This window comes from Lepisosteus oculatus, chromosome 25 (genome assembly GCF_040954835.1).
Source record: "Lepisosteus oculatus isolate fLepOcu1 chromosome 25, fLepOcu1.hap2, whole genome shotgun sequence".
NCBI lineage: Eukaryota > Metazoa > Chordata > Actinopteri > Semionotiformes > Lepisosteidae > Lepisosteus > Lepisosteus oculatus.
The window spans coordinates 5,241,835-5,269,476 of record NC_090720.1 but is presented as its reverse complement, the minus strand read 5'-3'; the positions used below and the strand labels follow the sequence as shown (position 1 = coordinate 5,269,476).

General features: G+C 39.1%; 1 protein-coding gene across 2 annotated transcripts; it reads left to right on the top strand.

Moving 5' to 3' along the window:
- LOC102686992 (probable G-protein coupled receptor 153) lies at positions 1–26,789 on the top strand. Of its 2 annotated transcripts, none has more exons than XM_069183729.1 (5): positions 1–571; positions 7,203–7,632; positions 16,379–16,568; positions 17,588–17,772; positions 21,380–26,789. In XM_069183729.1, exons 1-5 carry the CDS (start codon positions 219–221, stop codon positions 22,175–22,177), a joined length of 1,956 nt encoding a protein of 651 aa, XP_069039830.1. In that variant the 5' UTR covers positions 1–218; the 3' UTR covers positions 22,178–26,789. The 2 variants fall into 2 exon arrangements, with proteins under 2 accessions (XP_069039830.1, XP_069039829.1); XM_069183728.1 differs by having other exon boundaries at positions 1–577.
- Positions 26,790–27,642: the final 853 nt, after the last annotated feature.

The window sequence follows — 27,642 nt, the reverse complement described above, 5'->3', positions numbered from 1 at the left end:
CTTGGCACGCCGGCTTGGCTTGGAGACGTGTACTCGCTCTGTCCTCCTTCTGCCCAGCGAGGCTGTCAGTCCGCCATGCCCTCAGCCCCCTGCGTCTGCCTCCTGGACAAGGAACATCTGCTTCAGTAGGATGCTGGCTCTCGCCTGGTGCCACTCGCCCGCTGCTCCGCCTGCACCTCTCGCCATCCTCCCATCTGCCAGCGCCTCCACGCTCCACCATGAAGGATGAGGTCATCAACAACAACGCGTTGGCCTGGCTGGTCTGCTCGGGGGTGTCCATCCTGGCCAACACCTGGGGCATACTGAGTGTGAGCGCCAAGCAGAAGAAATGGAAGCCCCTGGAGTTCCTCATCTGCACGCTGGCTGGCACTCACATCCTTAACATGGGCATCCCCATCACCATGTACTCTGTCATCCAGCTGCGCCGCCAGCACTCCAATTATGAGTGGAATGAGGGGCTGTGCAAAGTCTTTGTGTCCACCTTTTACACCCTCACACTGGTCACCTGCTTCTCTGTCACCTCCCTCTCCTACCACCGCATGTGGATGGTCCGCTGGCCGGTCAACTACAGGTATGGGTAAGAGCGTGTGCCACTATTACTTCTTCTGTGTTGGTGCCTTGTGACTCTCCTTTCCTTTCCCGTCTGCCCTGTGTGCTCCTTCTTTCCTGAATGAATATTCCCAGCTGGCAGGTGGCAGAAAGTTCTCTTTGGAGATAACTTGGGTTATCTCTTTTGATAACTTGGGTATAAAGCCATTAGCTTTATACCCAACATCACTTGTTGAAATCGTGATGTGGCAGTGACCTCGATTTCTCGAGTGGCAGTGGACAGCTGGTAGAGTGCCACTTGGGTGTGGTGGCCATTAGCCAACAAGGGTCATCTTGGCTTTGGCAAAGCAACTGTGACTTGCTAGATACCTGCAAGCAGTGATGTCAGAGAGAGATTTCCCACTCCTCCAATCAGAATTATCTCTCCTTTAAAGCCCAGTGGAGACTACAGCATGTTAAAGGATGGAGTGTTCTGATAAGTGGGCATGTCATAAGAGCAATCCTGCCGGGCCTAATTCTCTTCAAGTTGGTTTTGGTGTATTTGCCAGAAAGGAATTTCCTGATTGGGTGACTATTTAATACAAAATTCCTTATTGGGTGGGTATTTATTACAAAAATTACGATTATTACGATTCATATTTGTGTGGAAATATATTCCCTATATAACATAATTTGATCAGGCTAATTTGATCTGCTCTCTAAGATAAAACCTGTTTTAGATAAATGTAATTTTAGGTGGTAAATGTTATTCTGTACTGATACTAGAGAATATGAAAGCATTCTCACAGGCCAGTATGCTGCATTATTTTGTTGCTATTAGCTGCTACTGGTTTAGCTACTGTAGCTGGTTTACATCATGCCATTTTTAAAATTTCCATTATTAAATAAATGATCCGGTCAGAAGGACATCACAAACAGACTCTCACTCTCTCCCAGCTCCTTTCCACATGCTAGTTTCCCCAGTGTCTTCTCTAACTCCCCCCTCTGTCTCCTGAGCCCTACAATCCAGAGTACTGCAAGAAGCTTGGACTGGCAACAAGCTTTGCCATTAACACATTCTCTGAGACAGGATTTCTTTATTAATTGGCAAGGCAATTAATTGCTTCTTTCTGACACAGCAATAAAGACAATCAAGACAATAAAGACAATGTGTTGGAACTGCTTCTGTCCAAAGCCATAAAGCTGCTACACGATTAGGAGATATACAAAGCTACCATTAAATGCTGATGTAAATTGTTACATTTTCTACTAGATAAGATATTACACAGCCTGGCCAAATTTGTTTACCCCCATTAGAATTTAAAATTTACTTTAATTCGGTTAAGTCTATGTTTGCAAGGCAGATCAAACAGTTTTGTCCACTGAGCTTTTACTAAACAGTGGTTTTAATTCAGAGGTGATATATTTTTTTTAAGTGGCTTCTGCATTTCTTCATTCTAGTATAATAAAATACAGTGTGGTGCTTTCATGATACACTATCTCCTGTTAAACCTACAATTTTGTTTTTCAAACAGGAAAATGAAAGTATTCTGTCTCATAGTGTCTGGTTTAATGGATCTTGTTGACAAACCATTTAAGAGGTGACCAGTCTTGATAGGGGTTAATCATGTTTGGGGCATTTGGTTGTCTTTTAATGAGCAAATTCTTAGGACCTAGTTAAATCCCTAGTCTGGCCAATGGACTCGTGTAGTTGTAGCCAATGTAGTTATTTTTTTCTTCGGAATGATATGCAAAAACTGCTTTAACCGCTGTAAGACTGGGTCTGCCACTCCTGATAGCATTGTGCTGTGTGTTTAGTTCTGCTCCCTTGGTTTGGGTAGTTTCTTTGGAGTCAGCTGTGAAAACAGACGCTGCTTTGGCAGAGCACGCAAAGCTATTACTGCAGCAGTGGAACACCGTGAAGGAAGCCCAAACGAAAATGAATGACTCCCAGTAGAAAAACCTCCTTATCATTTGTCTTCGCTGTAAAACAGTACATGATTTGACAGGGCTCCCAAAGCTGCATTTAGAAATCCTGCGTGTGCTGAGGTGACAAAACTCCATGCGGCTCTAAAATCCCATTTTACTCCAGCCAGCTAGTCTCCAGCCAGGGTGTAAAGGAACTGTTCCCCTTACTGGTATTATTGTTACTGCATGTATTCTGCACTGCTGTTGACATCACAAAGCTAAAAGTATTTTTCTCAACACTATCCTGCAGAATTTGTTATATGTTTTTAAAAATATACCAGATATATTTATATTATGTTATTCACAGAAACTATTTGGTAATCTAATTGGGTTAAAATTTGCTAGTGTGGAAATTAAGTAGTGCGAAGTGGTCAGTGCTCTGGACAGTAGGGTAATAGGTTGAAATCCCCCAGGTGGGACAGTGCTCCTGTACTCTTGAGCAAGGTGCTTCATTCAGATTGGATCACCAAGTGCCCTGCTCTATAAATGGGGCTGTAGATTGACTGTCAATGAGAATTTGTTGTCAATCAAATTACCTTGTTGAAGAAAATAAAGGTTATATCAATGTACAACACTGCTGCAACTTTTCCTGGGTTTTCCCCATCGACATGCTCTGGTAACAAAACTTAACTCAGTTACTATTTACTGTTTACTCCTCTCTTCTTCCCTATAAAGAAGAGTCTGATCTAACCACACCAAGCAGCACAGTGTACTGGGGAGCTGAGGTTATTGACACACAGGCTGATTAGTGTTGTAACACAGTAATAGACATTTTGCTTGCTTTGTTGTTGTTTCATTTTGTTCAAGACTTTGACAATAGCCAATTTTCTGTGATTTGTGCTACGTGTAATTGCCAGTTTTGTCTTTACATAAGTTCTCTATCTGCCGCAGTAACCCTAATTTGTTTGATAGAAGGCTAAGGAACTGTCAGACATTCTTCAAGCAAAAAGAGTCTTCCTTTCCACTCACAGGGTAACCCCAGTAACGACTAACTCCTTGTTAGACAGCTTTTTCATTAGAACGCACAGTAGCAGCCATGGCAACATCTGAAATCCACACCTTCTTCAGCAACTGCTACTTGTTTCCTGTGTACAGAAATGTTTGCAATATTGATCACTTGCATTTTAAATCAAATAAAATGAACAGGTAAGCATTAACTAAGTCATAACAAACCATAACCGTTCTACTGAAATTATCTTCTGGCTTGAATATTCTTTTAATAGCTGCCTGAATAAGTAAATGTGTTTTTTTAATGAGGTACATCAAATAGACAAGAGTTCTCTGTCTGCAGCCCAGTACAGTATATGCAGATTTTCTGCCTGTAAGCAGAAACATCATTAACAATTATTACAATGTGTTATGAAGCAAACCAGTGTGGACAAAGTGCTGCTGACAAATTTTGTGCTACTTTCTTCAGAGCACTTTACTGCCTTCTATAGATCCCAAAGGAAGACAATTCCATTACTGGAAGAAGAGAGAATCCAGGCATTTCAGGGTATCTCTCACTGGGATTTTTCAATGACAGTGTTTACACAGGGGAATCCATTTAGGCATTACGTTTTCTTTTTTTTTGGGACACATGCATCTGTTTTTGTGCTATTCAGGTAATCAATTTTCATCTGCAGTGACAGCTCAGTGTGCTGCAAATTGCATCCTTTTTAGATATTAAAGAAAATCTAACAGGAATCCCTGAATGTAGCATTATTGTTGTTATTTTGCAGAAAGATGTAATAATTTATTCTGGGTGTCAGTTTAGATGAATAAACACAATAAATCCAGCTTATTGTACTCCTGAACTAATGAAGCTATAATGTGTGCATGCCAATTTACTGACACTTTTACAATTTGCCTTTTTCATCAGCAAAATCAAAGGTATTGTCTCAAAGCTGGTACCGTATATGGGGATATGTGAAGGGGAAACAACTATGTTGCTTACTCTACTTTGAAGCCCATTGGTGAAGCATTCAAGCCACAGCATGTGCCAAAAGCCATGAGTCACAAATGTCCTGTCCTGCTCTGGTTTAGACCCAAAGAATTGTTTTCGGACAAAATCTTCCTTCAATAAGCAACAGCTGATATTCAATAAATTCACATGATAGATGATGGACAAAATCAAATAAAAAAACTTGATTTCTGTTTTCTGTCACTGATAATGTAAATTACTAATATTTACAGTCCTCTTATTTGCTTAGCAGACCCTTAGTCAAACCTGTGCAGATAAAAACACGTGACAATCTGACATCAAAATTACGTTCAATGCAACTGCAGTTGATTTGATCCAGAGCTTCTCCTACTGTACATCTAATTTAAGCCTCACCGCTCTTACTGTGTCATGAGGCTTCAGATTGAATTCTTCACCTCTCGGATTCTGCACATTCCTAAAGCTCTCTTGAGAACCAAAGTCTACCCAAAAACTGAGGACATATTGGGGTGCTTCCTGCTTAACAAAGGACAAAGGAGCTGGAGACACAATACAAGAAGATGGTGAGGCGAGATGAAAATCACAGAAGTGGTGAGAGTGATGTAGGTGACAGTATTTCACTAATCTGCCATTGTTTGACCAAAAATGCAGGCTTTCCAGCAAGGTTATTATTATTTACTGTTCACAGCAAGGATCCCTTTGCTAAATATTTTCAAATTTCAGATTACGTTTCAGGGGGATCAAGCTACTTGTGTTTTTAAGACTTTGGTGTTGTTTCTTGTGCAATAAAGCTCTGCTCCCTGCTCACTTGTTGCTTGGGCATCTACTTCAACAAGATATTGTGACCTGCTTTTAGTTTGGTCTTCAATCCAAAGTGGCATTCATACACATGCAGCTAACGTGTTTTTATGAAATTTAGAAATGTCAACTATTTTTGTTTTTATTCCCCTCAGGTTTGGGATGGCCTATCATTGGGCCAATGTGCAACGTGCTGCAGCAGCCCTCCTGCCAGCTTAGGAGTGCTTTCCTCCAAAACATTAACTGTTAGAGCCACCAACCTTTTCTCATACTGGCAGTCATGCAGCATCATCCAGTTAGGAGTTAGACTTAATTGGAAAGGTGACACGTCTCATTGACAACACTGCAAGCTCATACTGTAGGTACCTAGAAAATCATAACAGCAAGTCTCATGCAACCTTCCAGACTCATGTCCACCAAACCTACCAGTGCTTGGCCAGTCATAGAGCACTACTTGGGGATTTTTATATGTAACTGCAGCTGAGCCTAGATGTAGACCGAACCATTAGGCTCAGCCTCTGCTGAGAACTAGCACCTTCAGTGGTTGAGCCCTTCTGTCATCAGAATGATGAATTTGATGCGTTCGTTCTACTCCAAGAGATCATTACCTGGTGATGTGCCGTTTCTTGTGCTAGCAAATCCTTTTGGGAAGGACCAGGGCTTCACAGCACCAGGTTTTCTAAGTTCCAGTTTTCCACTGCTCAAACCCTACTTTATAACTCCCTGCTTTTATTCTGCACTAGCAGTTGAGCTCTGCCTACAGTGAAAGACAATGGGAATGCCTTCAGCTGGTACACAGTTTTTATTCCTTTTTTCTAGTATAAGTGAACAGGCTGTAGTTGCCAAGCTTTTGCTTTGCCTTTCACTGTCAAGAGAATTAAGTTAAAAGAAAAAATATCAAATCACTCTTTGCATGGCTGACCTTTCATGTGAGAAATGCCAGTCAATCCCCATGGGTTTCATCCTCAGCTTGGCTGCAAGAACACTAGTCTTAAGTAAGAACTCAAATGTTTCCGCTGTGACTACCACTTAACTCAATGTGGTAAAACGATAATTTTTTAAAGTTGTATTGCTTGGTCCTTGGATACTGTGTTCTTCATTATCTTATTGCTTTGGAGCTTCATTAAAAAAGAAAGGAATTACAATAAGGTTTGTTCTCTTTCCAATACACTTATTTTGGCACAGACAACTTTTTAATCATTTAAGTGATTGATAATTAGAAGGATCAATAAAATGGTTAATATAGTAGTTGTATTAAAGTGCAGTACAGCAGTGGATTGGGAGAGATGCTTTGACTTAAAACATGCGTTGACCATCTGAGAGGAGGAAAACAAGACTTCAACCTCCATTTAACCAGACGCAAAATACATCATCACTGGACCACAACTGCACAAACACATTCCTTTGTTTTCGCTCTTACTCTGCTTTCAGAAAAGAACTGAATATAAAGAGGGCACCAGGATAGTGCAATTAGGTCTGTATCTCCATTCACAGTGTGACTGGCCCGTTCATAAGGAATCAAACCTGGGCTGGGCCTCCTTCCAATGTTCCACCATTGTGGGCAAGCTGTAACACACCCTCGGATAGACTGTTAGTCCTTCTAGAGCAACAGTAGTTTTATCCTTGATCTCCAGTTAGCAATCACTTTATCTTTTTCTCCTTTGAATAAACTCTGTAAAATCTCCAAAATATCTGTCACAGGGACCATCATTTCCCTGTATGATAATATCTAATGCTTTCCTGTCCTTTCCAGAGAAGTGCTTGACCTTATCCACTGTACAATGTAGTTTGCAGACTGTACCTCTTACTTCTCTTTTGCTTTATATGAGGCTAATTGTATTCACAAGGTATCACATCACACAATTGTTTGACTCTATCAGTCAAGAGTAATGTAGCGACTCCTGATGCTCTCGGAAGGATCCGCACTGGAACAGTTTCTTCAAATAACATCCCTCCTTTTCCCTGTGCTGCTGTGTTTTTCACCCAGGTTGAGCAACACCAAGAAGCAAGCGGTGCACACGGTCATGGGAATCTGGATGGTGTCCTTCATTCTGTCCACTCTGCCTGCTGTGGGCTGGCACGATACCACCGAGCGCTTTTACACGCGGGACTGCCGCTTCATTGTCACGGAGATCGGCCTGGGCTTCGGGGTGTGCTTTCTGCTCCTGATCAGCGGCAGCGTAGTGATGGGAGTGGTGTGCATCGGAATCGCCCTCTTCCAGACCTTCTCCATGCAGACGGGACACAACGTTGACAAGAACAAGTTCAATGTGCCCACCATTGTGGTGGAGGATGCCCAGGGGAAGAGAAGGTCTTCCATTGATGGCTCTGAGCCCATCAAGACCTCCCTGCAAATCACCTATTTAATCAGCGGGATAGTTTTTATCTATGATTTCTTAACTGGATTCCCCATTCTGGTGAGTCCTACGCCAGGTATAATTTCATGTTTTTAAAAATATGAGTCATGTATTCAGGTAATGCTCAATACTAGCCTTTCAGTGTTCATTAACCAGCCAGGTAACTTACAGGCACCTGTATGAAGAGTGAATATTCACACCTGTGAATTTGAAGGTAGAATTCTTCTAATCGTACCTGAAATAGGTGTCTAGTGTAACTCTTCATGCTACTAGAAAATACAGAACTCGTACTGGTGAGTCTGAATTTAATTAAAATCATTACTTTGCAAAAGTGCCAAAGTGTTTTATTTTTTAAAACAAGAGCAGCCAATGTGATATACAACACAGCGATCTGCGTCTGTGTGTGTTTGTAATGAGGTCTGTGCTGTGAAATTGTACATTTTGAGTGAACTTTTCTAATTAACTTGTGTAAATTGTTTTTGTTGAAGTATCTTAGGAGGAAAGAAAAAAGCTGGCTTTCGTTCTCTCACATTAGTTTTTTCTAATATTCTTGAGGTTAGTCCAATAACTGAAGCGTTCCAAAGATGTTTTAGAGCCACCTTTGCCAGTACATTTAATTAGGTTCACAGAAAGTCAGTAGAACAACTTTAAGATGGGTCAGCCCTTTATGAAAAAAACGCTCTAATAATCAATAGCCCAGTTTCAGTCATTTGAACAGATTCCAGCCCTCACAATTATTATTGGGCCTTTGACTGCTACTGCTGAAATGTTGGTCCAGTAATGTATTATGACAGCATGGTCTTGTTTTTAAATGCTTTAAAAAATATTAACTCAGGTGCCCCATCAATTTTTAAAAAGATCTACTTACTTGATATGATTAATGGACAGTTCAGGTCCTGGAGAGCCAGTCTTTTCATTCCAACTCATCTTTTAGTAACCTAAATCAGCTCATTATTTGCTTAATGGGACCAATTCAACAGCTTCTCTCAGCTCTTCAGCAGCTGGTACTTTGAGGAGACCTGAAAAACCTGCAGATAGACCAGCCCCTCTGGGATAAGGATTGGATGCCTCTGATTTACTGTGTTATTTAATTTCTTAGGTAGAGGCCGCAACAGAGCATACGTGATTAAAATAAAATTCAAAAGCATGAGCGCTATGGCGATGAGAAGTACCAAGTAAAACAAAGCTATGTATTGCAGTCATGAACGTTCATTCAGGGCAGCTGCACTTAAGGAAACCTGACATTGCCCAGCCATTGTAATCCAATGGGAGACCTCAAGGATTGGGTAATAGTATAGTATATATAGTATATATAGTATCATTGTTGTTTAGACTAAATACAATACAGCAGCACAGTGCCACCCACTGAGATATATGTACAGTTAAAAAAAAACTGGAATCACCAGGTCCGAACAGTGGAGTTTGTGGCTGTATTTAAATTTCTTGTCAGTAATTATTCTTGTAATAGTTACTAGTAGACAAACTGCAGTTGACTTCCTAGTGCAGTACAGTTAGACTTCTAGAGATGCTGCTAATATTTAGTATGCACCAGACAGAATGTAGCCGATACTGAAATTCCCATCTTCCCTTTCAATTAAATCACTAAAGCCAAAGACAATAGTCAGTGAATTGTCATGGAATTCATAGTGATATTGCCACAAATAATTTGGCAAATCTAACAGAAAAGTTACTGTCAACGTATTGATAGCAATAGTTAAACATTTCTGCAATTATAACCTGAGGCACAGCTGGTCTGAGTGAGTAATTGGCAGTCAGAGGGAGTGAAATTCCACATGAGTGAAAAGAGCTGGTGTGATCTGTGTGGGACTGACCACGCCTCTGAGCTAATAAAGAGGCTTATAAGAAGAGCTAGGAGGCAAATGGGTTTAGTAGCAGTGTTCTTTCTCAAGAGTGTAGTTTAGATGGGAGTACATGGTCTTAGTCAATGTGACAAGTTAGAGAGACAACAATAACAAGAACAAACCAACTTCTGCTGTGTCAAGGGTACAAGTGTTGAACACAGAGTGCTGTCCCTGGCTGAACACAATCACCTGGGACAGCTGGCGATGAGGAGACCTGTTAGTGAAGATTTGCTGAAAGAATAGGGGGTGGGGAAACTGAGTTGAAATCATGGTTTTAGTGAGGATTGTGATTGGGCACACAGTCTAACTGAATACTGTAGTGGCTGGTTGTGTTAAAGTGAAGATTTAAGATCTGAGAGACATGGAGTTAAGCAGGTTGAATGTTCTGATGTGTTTGATGATTAATGAAGACAAAGAGTGAAGCTGATGAGAAAATCTAGTAAATGTGATGCAGTGCTTACTGACTTATGAAGATGAAGTTAGTCAGATGATCCAGTAGTGACATAAGTAAATAGAGGGAACGGAACAAGACTGCAGACTTCCCTGAGAGGGGAGCCCTGTGAAAGAACTAGCTTCATGCATGTAGTCTGAAATGAGTGAGAACTTAAAACAAGAAAATGGGGTGACTTCCCAGCAGTTAGTGGTGTGTAGGCTGACAGTTGTCTCAGGCAATGATTGTCATAAGCCCTCTGTACATCTTCAATATACAGTACTGGTTGAATAAGCCAGCTCTATTTATAAGCAAACTATAGAGAATCCATCAGGAATTGCAGCTGTTCCATCTCAATTATTGAGACCTGACGAGTTCCACCTTTCTGCTCCATGTCTTGTTTCCAGTGCTCAGACAGAGCCGAATCTTTATTTTAATGGCTGCGGCCCTGACCTCTTTCTGCTCTTCCTATCCCTGTCCACCTCTGCCTCGTATCTCCAGACCCCATTCAACATCAAATGCGTTGCTTTACGTTTTTCGTGTTCTAAGGTTATTCTTGATTAGTTCTCAACTCCCTGATTCTGATGCTGAGTTTGAGAGGGGGAAGCTATCAGACAGCAGTATAAAGCCACTTCAGATTTTAATGTTCCTTCCTTAATCTTTTTTGCCGGCCATTGTTGCAGGGGTAGATGGATTGAAAGGTTCTGTGACATCGGCCACCCAACTCAATTATCTTATTGGTTTTCTTATGTCAGCAATAGCAGAGAACTCTGAAACTGCAGTGGAGGTCAGGTATTTCTCTGGAGGCTTGGTTTGATGAAGAGTGCTGCAAAAGAGAAGCACTATCATGCTTGATTACAATACAAGTGTCCTCCAGAGGAGAGATCTTTGACGAAGCATCTTTTTATTTGCTGTTGTTTTAAACAGACTTTTTCAATTAACTCAGTTTCAGGCTGCAAACTAGGTCAGCTGAAGAGTGCACTATTAATTCAGTGTGGAATGCAACAGCTGCTATCTTTGTCCCGCACTATTGATTCCATGGGACACATTTGGGTTTACAGAAAAAACGTGGTTTTCAGACACAGGCAAATGAATTGGGTTACTAACATCAAACAGATCACGTGGATGTTAATTCAAATGTGTGATTATCAACATTTCTACTGTGTTGCTTTTCTCTTCTGAAAATCTGCTCTCTGTAGTTAAACTGCAATGTGCACAGAGGTTTATAACAGCACTGTCATTGGATAATTCATGTGATTTGTTGAGTGTAGACTGAGTTTTTCCTAATGCCAGGAGTTTGTGCTTAACAGCTTGCAGATTGCCTAATGGTTTGGTGTACTTGTATGTCAGGAAACAACTGTCCATCCATCCAGCTACAATAGATCTCCTGTGTGTCATTTCAAGAATGTATGAGGTCTTAGATCAATAAGCTTCAAATAAGCATGAGGTGCCAAATGCATTTTTCCTGTTTGTATTCCTTCTTATGTTTTTTTTACTCTTTCTCCAATGACAATTTCTTGCATGTGCTAGTGGACAGATCACCAGACTGGATCATACCGTAGTGCTCTGGTTTGCAATGCAGGTTGTACTAGTTATTTTATTTTGGATTGGAAGGCAGTTCTGGTAAAATTACTTTTTGTCCAGGTACAAAAAGAGGCTTAGAGAACTATTAAGACTGTTCTGCTCAAGTGACTCTATCATCCCAGTGAAGAAATTTTGATCTAATGAGTGTGCAATCTTTTGTCTTACTGGCAGTGATCATAGCTTGTCTCAATATAATTATTATGGAACCATTGAGAAGCACAACATGTGCCAATGATGCTGTTAAGTAAATGGTGACAGCTTAGAACTTGCTGGTGGAATTTATTGCGCACTCTGCAGGTTGTATATTATTACACTATAGCATATACTGTACATATATGCTATATACTGCTACATATAGTACCTGAGATCTTGAGGAAGCAATGGTCCTAGATTGACCAGAGCACATCCAAAGAAAAAGTTCTTGCATTACTAATTAACTCTGACATTAATTATACAGACTGAGTTTACATACCAGAGTTTGTATTCTGTTTGCTCTAGGAGACAGCATTTCGGATTCTATAATGACACCTGCTCTAGTACACAGTGTGGATTGTCAGAAACTGTGCTGTCTAATGTCTTTTAAAAGTCCGCTCTGTCTGGGTAGTTACGTTTCTCATTCTGAAGCTGTTTGTCCTGTAGTATCTGTTAGCCATTGCAAACTTTCATCAGGACAGCTATTCAGAAATGCTTGTATTATTGCACACATTTATGTCTTAACATCACCCTTATTTATTGATATCCTATGTTCTCCATAACAAGTGATCAATCTTCAGACCTGCCGTAACACACATTTCCACTTGTCCCACATTCTTCCTGAATGAATTAATGCCTGGCAAAGCTCAGGTTTGTTTCCCAAAGCTGAACATTGAGAACAGTGTGCACTGTCCCCAGATGTATCATTCCCTCCTGTCATCATGCACAATGGGAGGTGTTGCACTAGTGCTGTGATTCATTAACGTTCCCAGCATGCTCCTCTCCTCGTTGTTATAAAATACCAGGGATGTAATTGGCATTCAAACATTACAGAGTTCCATAGAGCAATGTTGGAAGATCAGATGTATACATCTTATGAAAACAGGAAGACCTTTTTATTAGTCATGCTTCCTAACAAAGTGCAATATCTTTGGTGTATGAGCTTGGTGTGAAAATAGACATGTGCACATATATGCTCCCTTCTGTCACCTCCTATGGGTTAATAGGTGATGTTCCTCTTTCTTCTCATCTAGTTTCTATAGTAACACCCTGAAGACTGGTGTTTTAGCTTTTAAGATGTAAAAAGCTAATGAAGCATGCAAGCCTTGCATTGCATGTTGATCAGTTAACATAATCCTTCCTTTACAAGTGCTATAGCTTATAGCCTGCAGACACCACCCTTCCAAAAGACTATGGTGACAAAGCTCATCTCCACCCACTATGCATACACAAGACCTTCAATAGTGCCCCTGTGCTGGTAAATTAACTTCAGAGCACATAGATATGTCTTGGCCTCAGTGGTGGCCTGAAATATTGTAACTGTGCATCCCTCAATCTGGTTACTTGAATTGCTTCACTCAAGGCATGCAATATAGGCAATTATGCTTCCTTCATTATTAGACTGCCACCTGACCCTTTCACCATCATTACTTTGTCACATCCAGCTAAAGAGAGTGGATCCATGCCAAATGCTGCAAGGGGCAGGCCTGTGGTACATGTACACAAGCATGTTGTTCCAGCTGTATCAGATCAATAGAGAAGACTTTTAAACTGTGGCAGTACCTATCGACTGATGCCAGGGGCAATGTTCGATTTAATAAACACACAATTAAAAACGTAATGGCTCAGAGAGCAATGCCTGACCCTAGCTAAGTCTGATGAGCTTCCATAAAGCTCATTAGAAGGAACTGCTTTAAACTGTTTTTTTTTTTTTTGGGGGGGGGTTGTTTTAAAGTGCTTGGTGTTGACAGGCTCTGTTTTGTGAATGAGGCATCCATAAGAAACAAAAGTTACATTTGGTTGGGTTTGGATTTAGAGTTTCCAACCAAAACATCATGAAAAGGGCTCCAATTTTCTTTACTATCTGGATTTATGTGAATGGAATTATTAATTATGTTTTGCATGAAGGCAAAAAAGAATAATGTAAAGGCAGTTCAAAGTTCAGAATTTCAGAATTATGATTTTATTAGCAGGAGGAACTTGCTAATAATTAATCAATTTAAAATAAATATTGATTTGCATGGGTTCTATTATTTTAAGAAACTTAAGGTTTTGTCCTGAATGTCCCTTGAGGCAGATAATTTATTGGAATTGTTTGGAGTAAAGTTTTATTATTAGCCAAGAACCATAATCTCTTTCTTGATAATATTCTGACAACACGAAAGGTCTTCTGTAAAAAGGCAGTGAGAGGTTATCCACATCAGTTGTAGCATTGAAAGCTATTGCCATTGGCCGGCAGACTGATAATGTAAGCAAAATATCAATGCCTGCTACTGATTTGTGAATTTTCACTCCAGTGAGATAATACCGGACTGAATTTTATACCTTCAGGGCATAGGATGACAAATTTGCACAACCATGTCATGAAAACCATGCATTTACGCCAATGGATCCACAGGGAAAGTGGTCCTATAGACAAGGATGATACACACTAGAGAGTGCTATGAAATGGCCGTGATTTTGTCTACTATATTTCATTGCTCTGCAGAACAGGTTTCACGATACAGCTGTTTGAATAGGCTGACTAACTTTATATGCATGGTGAACAATAAAATATTGAAGAGTCCCAGTCTACATTTTGCTGTTGTTTGAGGAGAGCTTCAAGACCTTTTATGAAATATTTCTACATTACTACCTAGGACTCAAAGACAAAATCAGTTCATTGTTCTACACCAACTATTTGGTCTGGAAATCTAATGCAGTTATACAGGATTATTAGTAGTACAATTATTTTTAGCCAAAGCCTAAACATCCTGTGATAAGAGTCTTTACAAACCCCATGCAAATATAAGGATACAGACAACGTGCTTGTGTGAAAGGCCATAGTCAATCTTCCTGCAAAGGGAGTTTCAAGGCAGAGGTGTGTGTGTCTTGCTGGGATTTTTAAAAAGGTGGTGTTGGTCAGTATGTAACTTCCTCTGACTGCTAATGAGCCTCATGGTTAGACCTTGTCCTCTTTTATCTTTTGCTAGTCATTAACAGCCTGTTACAGAGGGATTTAATGATGCCAGCAGTCATTTGGTATTCCACATCCTCATAACAATGGGATCTTATAATTTTGTTCTATTCCTGCCTAGAGGCAGGGTGAAATTAACCGGAATGTCTGAGTTAAAGCTTTTGATTTCAAAATAAACTGCATGTTTTCCACAATGACCATTAATTGTACGATTAGTAGACCATTCTGTGTTAAATAGAATCCATGCATGTATTCAAAATCATATTTAGATTCACTTTTGACTCCTCTGAATTAGCCCATGGCAACCTTAGTAGAGATCTACCTCTTAGCTGGTATTATAGACTAAATTTACTGACACTTTCACATTTTAAGTATGATGCTGCTATGCCTGTGACTGTAGCCCACGTGATTCACTTCTTCATCTGAGCTCTCAAGCATAATGAGCTGTTTAAATGCATGAAAAATTAAATCAAATTCATTGTTTAACATTGTAAGTGTCTTTCCACAAGAGTTATGGGATAACCAATGCTTACTCAGTACAAAATGTAAAAGAACAAATTTGTTGATTTTTTTTTTATAATTATAAATCCATTTTGACAGAGCATTCCTTGCCAGGACAGATTCATAATTTATGTCAAGACTGAAGAGTTTATGATGTGCGTCCAAATGCTGTACCACAACCAACTCAATCATAAATTTGAGGAATGAAAGCAACTACAGAGGCATGCATAACAATTTCTTCCAGGGTTCCTGACTTTCCATATTTCTTAAAACTGCAACAGATTTTTATATACATGTAAAAGTCTTAAATGTGCAAGTAATGGTCTTCAATGGGAAAGGCCAGAGGAGATTTTGTCTGTCTGTCTGTCATCAGCTTGTTCCTGTTTGAAAAGGAACAAATAATCCAAATGATACAAGTTACTGTTCCTTTCTGGTACCCAGTAAATATTCTTATGGGAAATGCACTCAAAAGCTCCTAAGTGTTTCTTTATTTTAAAGAGAATGGATAAGTCATTTAAATATCTTTTTAACAAAAATTTGAAAGCCTTAAAGTGCTAAACTGGAGATCTTCCCAGAACTACAGAGAAAACAAATGTCATTCCCTGAAAACGTTTTTTCCTCTAATTAGGTTTAATTCAGCACTCATTTCCGCACTGATTGCCAAGGTTATGACCATAATCCACAAAATGTATTCTGAGTTGCGAGATCCAGGGCAGCTAAACTGAACGGCACTGGATTTTACTTTATTAAAAAATAAGTGTTTCACATGCAACACTGAATCTTTCCATTCATTTTCTTCTTATGATGTTGTCTTATTCCCCAGACAATAACAGAATTTCATATAGTGCTTTAATAATTCCATCTTCTATATGCAGGACATGCAGGGAGACTAATCAATACAGTTTTTGACTGCAGTTAATCCTCACAATTAAAACAATCATTAAGAACAGAAGGAGAACGGTCTTCAAACATGAAGAGGCAATGGCTGTGAGCATGTACAGTACATACTCACAAATGCACATCAGACTATGTAAAGAATTATTTTGAGGATTAACATAACTCTGTAACATGTCTACTTGTATGGACTGGTATATAATGACCTGTAAATGGTGCATGATCCTATTTCCAGTTTTGTCTCGGATTCAAATTAAGGCAAAATCGAAATATTTCTTCTCCTACAAAAAAGCAATGAACTAAGAACATACATGGAAATGCTGGAGCACTTTTGTCCTGTTCTTCTCCATCAGTGTGGCCAAACACTCTTCATCCTTTGTCTTCCAGGTGGTGAGTTTTGCTAGCCTGAAGTACGACCGCTCATACAACTGGATGGTGCTGTGTGTGCTCTGGTGTTCCATCGCCCAGTCCATTCTACTTCCCATGTTCCTCTGGGCCTGTGACCGCTACAGAGCCGATATCAAGATGGTGTGGGAAAAGTGTGTAGCCATCATGTCCAACGATGACGTTGATGAAGGTAAACAAACACTCAGTTGAGGGGGGTACTTCTGAGCTGACTCCATAGATTTGTATAGGTAATTCATACTATACCAAGCACATACTATACGGAGCTCAGCCTGGTTAACACACACACCATTTGGGGAAAATGCTCATCTTTAGTATATCTGCTGTCTAACTATTGATATCCAAGCTTGTGCTAACCACGTAGTCTGAGAATTTAAATAGTACACACGAAAATAGAATTTAGTTATCGATGCAAAATGCTATTTCACTATTACTTAGGATCTGTCCATGTTCCATACGGAGAAAAAACAATATTTAAACTTAGAGCAACCAAACATTAACTGAAAGCCCGTGATATCATTTTTTTTTTCAAACTTAACAGTTCTCATTTTTTTCAAAGGGGTTGTCATGTACTGTAGAAAAGAGCTCAGTTATATAAGGGTTGATTACTGTTTACAAAGCCAATTTTTTTACTTGCATGCAAAGCTTAATGCCTGTGCAATAGCCTATCTCATCCTTCCATCCCACAACTGGGCCTACATTTGCCTCTGGCTCAACTTTAACATAATTAATTTTTTTTGTAAATTTTATCATTCTTGAATTCCACTGTTTTATTTATACAACTTTCATGTAAAATGATGGCTCTGGAATATTGTTTGTTGAGTGTTGTATGTGGTGTTAGTGCAGTTGTATATTTCAGGTCCTTAACTTTTAACCTTGGTTTGCTAACAGTACGGCAGCAGGAGCCCAGCACAGTTTATCTTCAACGAGTCCTCTTAAGTCAGGATTTTCAGTCAGGGTCAAGATATATTCCTAGAAATTCACGTAATGTTAGGTTCTGTGTGGCATAAAACGTTTGTGTTGTGGAATTGCTTTGATGTTAAATTCTCCCTCAATTGTTAAACAGTTCAAAATAGCAAAAGAACAGGGAAAAGAAAACATGATTTGTTTCTTTTATCTATATGTCTGTCTGTCTGTTTGTGTATCTGAGCACTTTTTAAATTCTGATATATATGCTTTCTGCATTTGCAGAAAACAGCAAGGATGGTGGCATTCATCCGGACTTAATATATGACAGACCATATGACTATAGCTCTGCTGCTGATATCATGACGGTAGACCGTATTGCCAAGTATGAATTCTCAACTTTAGAAAGGGGGGTCCCCCAGGCATATCCATTGAGAGAACTACAGGAAGATAAAATGCAGTATTTGCAGGTATATTTCCATTGATCTTTTTTTTTGCCATAAATTTAAACTTATTTTTGAATGAACTCCTTTATTAACAGCATAAAAGTGCATGTACTGTACAAAATAGCCCTCCTCTAAAATAATAAGAAAATATGTTTCTTTCTGCTGGTGTCGTTTTACATTCAGAGTAATATTATGAAATATTATGAAAGCCACCTATATGTGATGTGTAAACGAGGAATTGTATAAGAAGTATGAGAGTAGCATTTTCTGGCTTGCTAATACTCTGCAAATATGGCCAACTATACACTTTTGCTTCCACCCAAAGTATATGATTATGGAGGTCTTGCAGTGAACTAACAAGCTGGGATGTCAGGTTTTGTCATGCATGGTGCTTAGAGACGATGGGGCATGCTGAAGTCAACTGGCCATTTTTGTGTTGTTGGTTCAAAGACAAATGTGCAAGGACTCAAAAGTAGGATGGTACCATGAGATAAAATTGATTATGAATATTCTATGATCTTCCAGTGCTTTAACCTCTCAAGAACAGCCTTTAATAATCTGATCTTCGACTGCTCCAAAAGGAATGAAACAAGTATCCATAAATAAAACTAAACATTTGTGCCAACATAAATAAATGAGCTAATACCTACATTCCATTCCATTCCATTAAGCTGGTCTGCGGTAGAATTTAAAGCTACTCTCATCCCACGAATCTGACACTAAAGTGTACCAAATACAATCTTTGAAGGTTGCTGTCCTGCAGGTTTTATAGGTCCCTAAAATAAATAAAAGATGTTTAAAAGACTGGTCATCATCACATCTATGACCTCACAGAGAACGCGTCCACAAAGTATCCTTCGTGACAGTTGTGCAACGAGAGCTTTTTTTTACTATTCAATCTCGTCATAGCAGCACATTAAATTTCTACCTTCACTCATTTGTAATTCCCAAATTCATTTTTTTTAATGTGGTAAAACAAACAAGGAGCATCTAATCCCAAAGCAGTGATACCTGAAGTGCTATTGAGTATATTAAGAAGTGATTAAAAGTGATCATAAAACATTTCTGGCCTATTGACAACTATGACAATCACTGTATAGGCATAAGAAAATGTTAAATTAGGTAAATGTAAGATCTTTCAGAGTGCATAACTGAAACCATTGCAATCATGAAGCTCTAGAATGGGACTGCCCTGACACAGAGTTGCCTGTGTCACCCACCTTACCTGCCAGTCATTCACCACAGTGCTCTGTTTTCAGTGTTTTTTCTGAAAGGAAGGCCAAGGACAGTTAACAACAGCCAAGAGAGACAGTAAAACACAACCGATTGAACAAATTAAGCTGGAAAGAGCCCCAGATAGTACATTTCTGAGGTTTTGCAATAAAGACCTATGAAGAAAAAAATGCAAAATGATAAATCATTTGCAGGCACCAATATGCCTCCAAGCGTTCTGTCTGAGTGTTACCATGTGGTACTTGCAACTACCAGGCTGATTCAGAGGTACAAGGTCCTGCTGTTCCACTTTGCCCGCCACAAAATGGCCAAATGACTCCAGTTCTGATGTTCCTTCACTTCCTTTTTCTGCAAAACTCATAATTTATATTAAGATGGCAGCTTTACTTTAGAGGTAAATTACTAGTTGAACCATTACATTACTTTGAGAACACAGAGATAGGTACAGTAGCTATCATTTCATGGCATCCATTCATTCGTATGTTTTGAAAATTTCATGAATACTGTTGCATTCACAAAATGCAGATTGCTTCTGTGGTGGGGGGCCTTCGGGACTAAAAATAGGAGTAGTTGTGGTAAGTCTCTGGTGTTGGCTTTAATCCTGTGTTTTTTATATGCACCTCATTTGTAATGGATTATGTGCTTTCAAACACCTGAGGCACTGGCCATTTATGAAGAACATTCCATGAGTGTGCACAACATTACAAATTCATTAAGAGCGACTTTTCCTTTCGGCATGCTTTTCTTGTATTAATTCCAGTATGAGAGGTGTCTAGGAAATATGAAGAATCACCCTATATATCGGAGAAAAGATACAGCCACATGTGCCTTTCCGTCAACCGCAGGGACTTTCCAGTATAGTCATTGACTTGTTTGCTTTCTTATGTCAGAGACCAAACGTCTGATAAAGCTCGTACAGCTACAGTTTGTTACAGCCTGTTAGAGAACATTCTCCCCTCCAACAGAGACACACTAAATCCAAGTAAGATTTCCAACTATGATTTTAAATCCAAGCGATACAACGAAATGGAAAAGATAGGTATTCCATCATATAGTCTGCCTATAATTATATACATTCTGATTCTTCATTATTTATCATAAATACTGGAATTTCAGTGTCACAAGCATGCATGTTCTATAGTACTACTACTGCTAATGGCTTGACTGCTTTTATACTGCTTCTTATGACAGCAATATTAATGATATATCCTAAGGTTAATAATATAAATGTAATGATTAATAATACCCACTGTAACTTGCCTGGTTTAACACGTTCATGTTTTGAATGCTGGTATTAGTTGTATTTTGAAGATGCAGAATTCTTATTGGATATTCTGCATCATGGTAGAAAATTTCGGAGATGGAAATTTTCTATGGCTTTCCTATGGATTCAATGGACTTTCCTTCCACTTTACTTCATCATCCTCATATTATGTCAATGCAGATGCTTTGCTGCCTTCTGCTGGTATCATTTTACATTAACAGCTACTGTATCTTCTCCTGTCTTTCTTTCACACCGGCCCTTGTTCACTTATTTTAAAAGAACCACTATAAGAGGAAATACCAGAGCCAGGACTGTGGCACTCTTTTCTTGCATATGTTAGGGACATTTTCTTGCTAAAAAACCTATATTATGTTAATGTTTTATAAATTAATGATTAAGATTTTATGAGTATAGCAGTTTTATTTGCATTCCTGGGGGTCTAGAATTCTAATAATTCCAGCCTTAGTAATGCAATTTAACTTCAGGAAGTTTTTCCTTTCTTTTTCTTGAGCTTTAGTGTGAAAGGACTTTTTTAAATAATGCAGCAGCTCTAACGATTCTTCAAAGACATACTTGAAAATGTTATGCTTTAAATAATAGATGGGTTGAGGAAGAATATTACAACTATGATGGAAAGGGAGCTTAAGTAAAGATTGAAGGCGTATTATAGAAGTTTATAACCAATGCATAACACAGGGTATTAACATAGCACAATATTTAAAAGAAAGCACTGTTTTGTATACGTCTAGTACAGTTAACATTACTATGGTGCTAATCTTGTGTGAAGATCCACCTGAGAACAGTAATGACAGTGTTCCAGAGGCTTAGTTAGAAATCCAATGTCCAATAGATCATATAGCCTGGCTATATAGCCATATAGCAGATTTCTGCTGTATATTGTATGAATATACCTACTGTAAAAAGGTCTAATTGACTATTTCAACTTAAGGTCATCATCCCACTGGGATGAACAGCTGCAAGCTTAGTGTGATGCTACATGGCACATGAACATAGCAATCTTTTCTAGCGAGATAGATCACTATTAGCTGTAACTATTATAACTTGTAGGCTGTACAGATCTGCTAGATAACTATTAGGTAAAAGCTGGTTGCCTGCTTCCTTGTCTTGTGCCAGGTGCCCCCTACAAGAAGATACTCCCACGACGAAACCGACATGTGGACCACAGGCCAGATACCTTCCTACCTCCATCGCTGGGGGTCCACCGAGGACATCATTGGGATCCCCCGCTACAGCTCTCCTCGCCACGAGAGGCGGAGAAGCAGCCTCGCCTCCTACCACGAGGAGAACCTCCCCTACCGCAAGCGGAGGAAATCCGAAGAAAGCGTTCACTCCCTCAAGCAGCTCCCGAGGGAGGAGCGCTACGAGGAGGACTTTAAGTGCTTCAGCCGGGACGAGGTGATCAACTTCATCGACGAGACCCCACTGCCCAGCCCCATGAAGAGCCCCCTGCGGACCTCCTCCGTCTCCCTTGTCCCGGACGTCTACGAGCAGCACCTTGTCCTCTACCCACACTTCCCCCTCACCGACTTCGAGCGGGAGCCCCACGCCCTGCGCCGCTTCTCCGAGCAGGGCCAGGGCTGCTCGCTGGCCGGGGGCGCCCCCTCCTCCCCGGAGGGGCCGGCCCGCGGGGGGGGCGAGGGGGCGGGCGCGGGCGTTGGCAAGGGCGCTTGTGGGACGGGCAAGGGCTGCTGTAAGGACCAGCGAGACCGACAGAGGCCGCCGGAGCCGGTGCCCCCCGGAAAATCCCTGCCTAGATTTAGGACAGGCCTGGGGGGGAACAGCGCCGGGGGGGACCGGGAAAACCTGACTAAAGTGGAGAGCAAAGGAAGCACAAACAGTTTTTTAAGCTCACCTTCAGCCTCCTCAGGATATATAACCTTTCATTCCGACTCTATTGGATCTGCGTCCTAAGGAACAACCAGAGATCATTTCAGATTTTTTTAGTTACATTATTATTATTATTATTATTGGTTTCCATTCTGCGTGAGAAATGTTAAATCTGTTCGCTTTTTTTCATTTTGTAACATGGGAACAATTTATCATACTGGAGCTTCTTTAAGGGAAAAAAAGCACCAAAGAGGATATATATATATATTTTGTGAATTTTATTGACTACAAGCTGTTTTCTTTTTATTTCGGCCAGGTCTAATTTATTAACAGGCCCGAAGTGTCGATAGTATTTTTTTCACATCCGACCCTGCTGTGGTCAGCAGCCCACGGGATATGTGCTTCCCGTAGGCTCCTGCGCTCGAAATCTGACAGAAAGGATTAGGCTGTAGTGACACGGTCTGTGTGGTATGTGAGCAATTGCTTGCTGTATATAGAAAGAACAGAGAATTGCGCAAACTCTAACTGTGGTCAGTTCAAAAGGGTTACTTCTGTTTTCATGTCCATCCTGGGCTGGGAGGCCAAAGCCACACACATTCCACATTCTGTTCACTTTTTTGTGTTTTCCAATGTATCAATATACAAATAAATGAGAAACATAGGTTTTTCATTACGTCTTGTACCATATTAATATTTCTTTCAGTAGGAAGTTAAAAGAAACGTCTTTGCGTTGTTGTTGTTTAATTGTATTTGCCAGCTTGCCCGTCTTTTTTTTTATAAAGGGTACACTATTTCTGCTCAAGCCATCCATTTATCATCTGTTTTACCCCATTTTAAGCAATTCTGGTTCATTTGTAAGGTTTGCTTTTTGAAGATCTTGGATGTGTACCTCTCTGGTGAAGATTGATTTTAGTTAGAAATGCATGATATGGTTCAGCAATGTGAAGCAGTTTTTAGGGTTCTATACTCGTCACTGACAAAATTGTGAGCACAAGTCCTTGGATCAGGCAGGCAGGCCAGTGCTGTTGAAGCTTTGAGCATGGTGCCTATCTCAAATAACAAATTATTCTGAAAAGAAGACTTAACCGTACTATGTCGTCTTAGCTTTGCATGTCTGTTCAGGGACGTTATTGACAAAGTTCCCTAAGATCCACAAAGGGACACTTTATTTACCGGTTATAAATTGTTTTCCTCAGAGATAAAGAACCTCAGTGAAATTATTAAAATACTTCAGATACAGGGTAGTTATGCATTCTCCCTTATGTATCCCTGAGCCATATGCTTTCCTGTAAGGTCTGTGAACCTCCTAGTTACAACATATCTGCAGTGGGCAATAATTGGGAATCTGTAGAAAAAAGGAAAATCAAGCAAAATTCATATGTAAGTGTAATGCACTGGAACTACACTTTTTGTTAAAGTCATATGGTTTCACAAGCCAACATTAATCTGTGTAGACAGCCTTTTCTCTGTGACATAAAGATGATGTGTGTGTCACAATACCTGGTCACACAATACCAGGCACCAAAGGAAGGTGGTACAATCACCACCACCGTGCTTCAGTAGTCTGGAGTTGCTCAGGTGTTACACGTTACATCTATGTTACATCTGCCACAGGTGCAGAAATGTTGCTGTAAAAATGAACAAGAGAGAAATCTTGGAGACTGCATAGTTTTGTTGCTGAACAGTGTTTGGGGGTGCTCATTTTTTACGTGGTCTTTCCACTAAGACGGAAATACCTACAGTCGAAAGCTCATGAGGTCCAGGAGACATTGCTTTTACTGATGTTTGGTTCAGTTGACAAAAACGGGTTTCTAAGGAATATTCTGTTTGTGTAAACTTGCATCAGAAATCCATCTGCCTCTTCTCACCTTTCAGATTATTTTACAGAATTTAACAGAAGTCTGCACAGACAGAATTTAAGAGCCATGTGTGGGGAGGACAGACTTTGCAATGATCTCATGATGCCTTTTGTCTATTTTGGTGCCAAATTAAGAGCCATTAGTACCATAACTATTCATGTGCAACTTAAGTCCCAGGTACTGAACAGATATTTTAATATTAGGCACTTCACTTTTTCAACCACGTCAGACTATGTCAATGTCTAACCATATCAGAATCACAGAGAAAAGCATGCTTTACTGTGTCAATTTAATTCTGCTGTTTGTAGATTGTATTGGATGAGAGAGAACAATACTATTATCTTACATGGAAAACAGTTAAATATGGCAATGTATTACTTAAACAGAGAAACAGTTTCATGACATTTTGTCATTTTTACATTTAAGAACTTTACTCTCACAGACACTTTTAATTACACGTGAAGCAACTTATCTACACCTCTTGATCAGGTCTCCGCTACATCTGAGTAATTTTCTTTGTTACAACTGTTCATCAGTTCTGGCTTTAAATAGAACGTGATATCTGTGAAAGAAAGAGCGGGAAATTATGGAAATTTTGTCTGAAATTCTGGGGTGCTTAACTAATAATAAATAAAATTAAGGTTTGGACACAAAATGATCAGTACCCAGATAATCATGCTTTAGATCCTGTAGGTCAGACTGGGATGGTACAGATGTGTTAACCCTAATTCAAATGCATTATTACTTAAAACTTTAGAGTCCATCTTTAAAGTAGATAGTGCTGACTGTCTTCGTATCTGCCTTCATTAGACAGTACTTCAATCTCCCTATTAAGGAGCAATAGCTCCCCTAGTGATGACTATGGAGAATAAAAAATATTTTACTTTCTGTACAGAAATGGGCTTCATTCTCTCTTTAGAGCAGTGGTAACCAGTGACACTCACAGGTTTTCTTGTGCTCTTTAACTACTAAAGGCAAGCAAAGACAAGCAGTCAGCTGATCAAATGATTTGTAAGGTCAGAAGTTGGTCTCTCAAGTGATTCTCGCTTGAATTACTTGTGATTCTCAAGTTTTCATTTAAACCTAGGTATTCAGTTTCACTTACTTACTTGATCAATTGACGGTGTACTTTTCCTGGTCTTTGCCAATCAATACATTAAAGAAGTAACAAACGCTGCACAATAGAAGAACTGCAAATGTCCACATGTCTATTACAATATCATTGTCCCGTTAGTGTGCTCTACTGTATAATATTGCCTCCAATGATTTAGTTGAATACATTCAACTAAGACTAAGAATTGGTTTCTACTTCATCTACAAAATGTTAAATTTTAAGACCTTGGAGTTTTGTTATATTAATAGCTAATAGTCCCAGTATCTTTTGTATTATGTGAGTTACATAGACATAGACCTCTATTCACAACAGCAGTAGAAATGCTGTGTTGTAATGAGATCTGATGTGCTTTTAAACTACCGGCCAAACAGGATATATCCTCATGGGTGAGAAGACATGCCTCTAGTTTTTCTGTGCTCCTCTGTGATGAACCACATTTGCTTTCCCTTCACCCCTGCTCTGTATCTTTAATTTTATTAAGTATGTTAATAATAATAAATCTTTCCCTTTATTTATAGGTATAGGTATAACAGTGCCATTCTTTTTCTTTATTATGTAATGTATTGTGTTTGATTTTATGTGTTCTTGTTATGTTTTTATAGGTTTCTATGAAATTGTTCAAAATAACATGAAGGCTCTCATGATCAATCACTGGAAGCATTGATTTTTTTTGTAATTCTCCTCTTAATTTTTAAACAGGGAATTTAAACCTGGTTTAGGCACCAGACCTTGTTAAAAACAAAAATCAATCTAGATGAATGATGAAGGTTGAAGCTGCTGTTGGAAAGTGTGCTTTTCAGTAGGCATCAACATCATTGTTAATTCTCTGTAAATACATGTATCTACTAAAGCAATTACTTTGAATTATTACAGCTCATAAGCACACTGTTTTCTGACTGTTCCTTGTTTTAAGGGATAACTACTGCTCCTACACGTGTTTCTGGCCTTTATGTTTGCTGTTTAAGTGAAGCTGAAATACCCATTCATTCTTTCTGACAGTTCTTCTTTTACCTCATACAACCTGAATTTTCTCCCAGGGAATTGTTCAGTTTCAACTGATAATAGTAAAAAGAAGAATTATATAAGGGCATTAAAAAATAATTTTAAAGAATTATAATTATTTAAATTTGCTGAACAATATAGTTCTATTACTTTCCAGTTTCAGTGTTAAAGCTGCAACATAAGAAGGTTGTATTTTAAAAAGTTATATCCAGTATGCCTAGTTGCCAATACATTTAGATTGAACGTGATTGGTGCCATAATTTTTCTTTTTCTATTTTTTACAGTATTACACAAACAAAACAAAAAAAAAACATGTAACATATCCTCTTCTTGAAGGGTTCCTACACAAATGACTCTCCATTTACTACACAATGTTTGGTGTTTTTGTTGGTTAAAAAACATAAATTCTGATGATTATGTTGGCGAAACGACTGATTAAAGAAGACATACATTTTTAAAAATTAAGAAAAAATTACCACATGTTTAAAGTCGTTCTCAGTGTATTTTGCGTTTGTATAAAGATGATTGTTCTTCTCTTCTTGGTGATGTTTTAATGCCTTGCGGAAATGGACATTTCTTGGTCCAGTTGAATTTGTCTTAAACTGGTGATGCTCACAAGATTTTCTTCACAACTCAGTTTTGTTGGTGGTTTACACTTTTTGAGTACATTTCAGATTATATTCTGTAAGGAACAGAAAATAAAATGTTTCAATATGTTTCATATATATTTATTTTGACTTGTATGTTAAGGAGCATAATACTTCCAACCTGAGCACTCTGCAAGAAAAACAAAATCTTTGATGCATTCTCCAGATGTTCAGAAGCGTCACAGAGAGCATTCTGTGGTCACAATGCCACCCATCAAATCCATCTACTTCTGTGGTGTGAACTCTGTGGGCTTAGAATTGAATTTATTTAGTCCTTTATACAGTGAAAGATTGGTATTAAAACAACAGAGTAAAATCATGGGCCTATATGAATAATATATAATATCTGTAATCACAGTGTCCACATTCTTCCATGATCTTTGTGCTTTAGTTTCTAATATAGTGAATATTAAGCTATCGCCAACTGACAACAAAAATAATTTCTGGTAAAAAAAAAATAGTAACCTTCCAATTGGTCTACTGTGTACAGGGAATCAAGAGTGTATTTCTGACCACTATCTGAATTTGGTGTGCATTACAGTACACAAAAGTGTCGCTACACAAAATAAGAATTAGCTCTTACGCTACGCTGAAAGATACCCCCAAGTCCTACACCCAGGAAAGGAAATATCGGCAAACCTTATTTTTTAACATTGCTGTGCAAATCGATTTTATTTACTGTATGAAAGTATAATGCAAAGCTACATTGTGACGAATGGATCCTTGAACAGCTTTCCATGAGTTGTGAGGAAGATAAATCATAAGTCACAACGAAACACAACCTGGGCTGACACGGTGCTGCCCTCTGACGAACTCCTTGGCATCTAGTTATTTTAAAAAGAAAGCATCGGTTTTATACCAGGAATATTAATAGAATTCCTTGGGATTGTCTGCTCCCGACAAACAGCTGTACGCCAATTCTTTCAT

Excerpts from the sequence above, each read along its gene's own strand:
- LOC102686992 (XM_069183728.1), top strand. The coding sequence starts at position 219 with ATGAAGGATGAGGTCATCAACAACAACGCGTTGGCCTGGCTGGTCTGC. Across the intron at positions 578-7,202 it reads CCGGTCAACTACAGGTATGG|GTTGAGCAACACCAAGAAGC; the intron begins GTAAGAGCGTGT and ends TTTTTCACCCAG. Across the intron at positions 16,569-17,587 it reads CAACGATGACGTTGATGAAG|AAAACAGCAAGGATGGTGGC; the intron begins GTAAACAAACAC and ends CTGCATTTGCAG.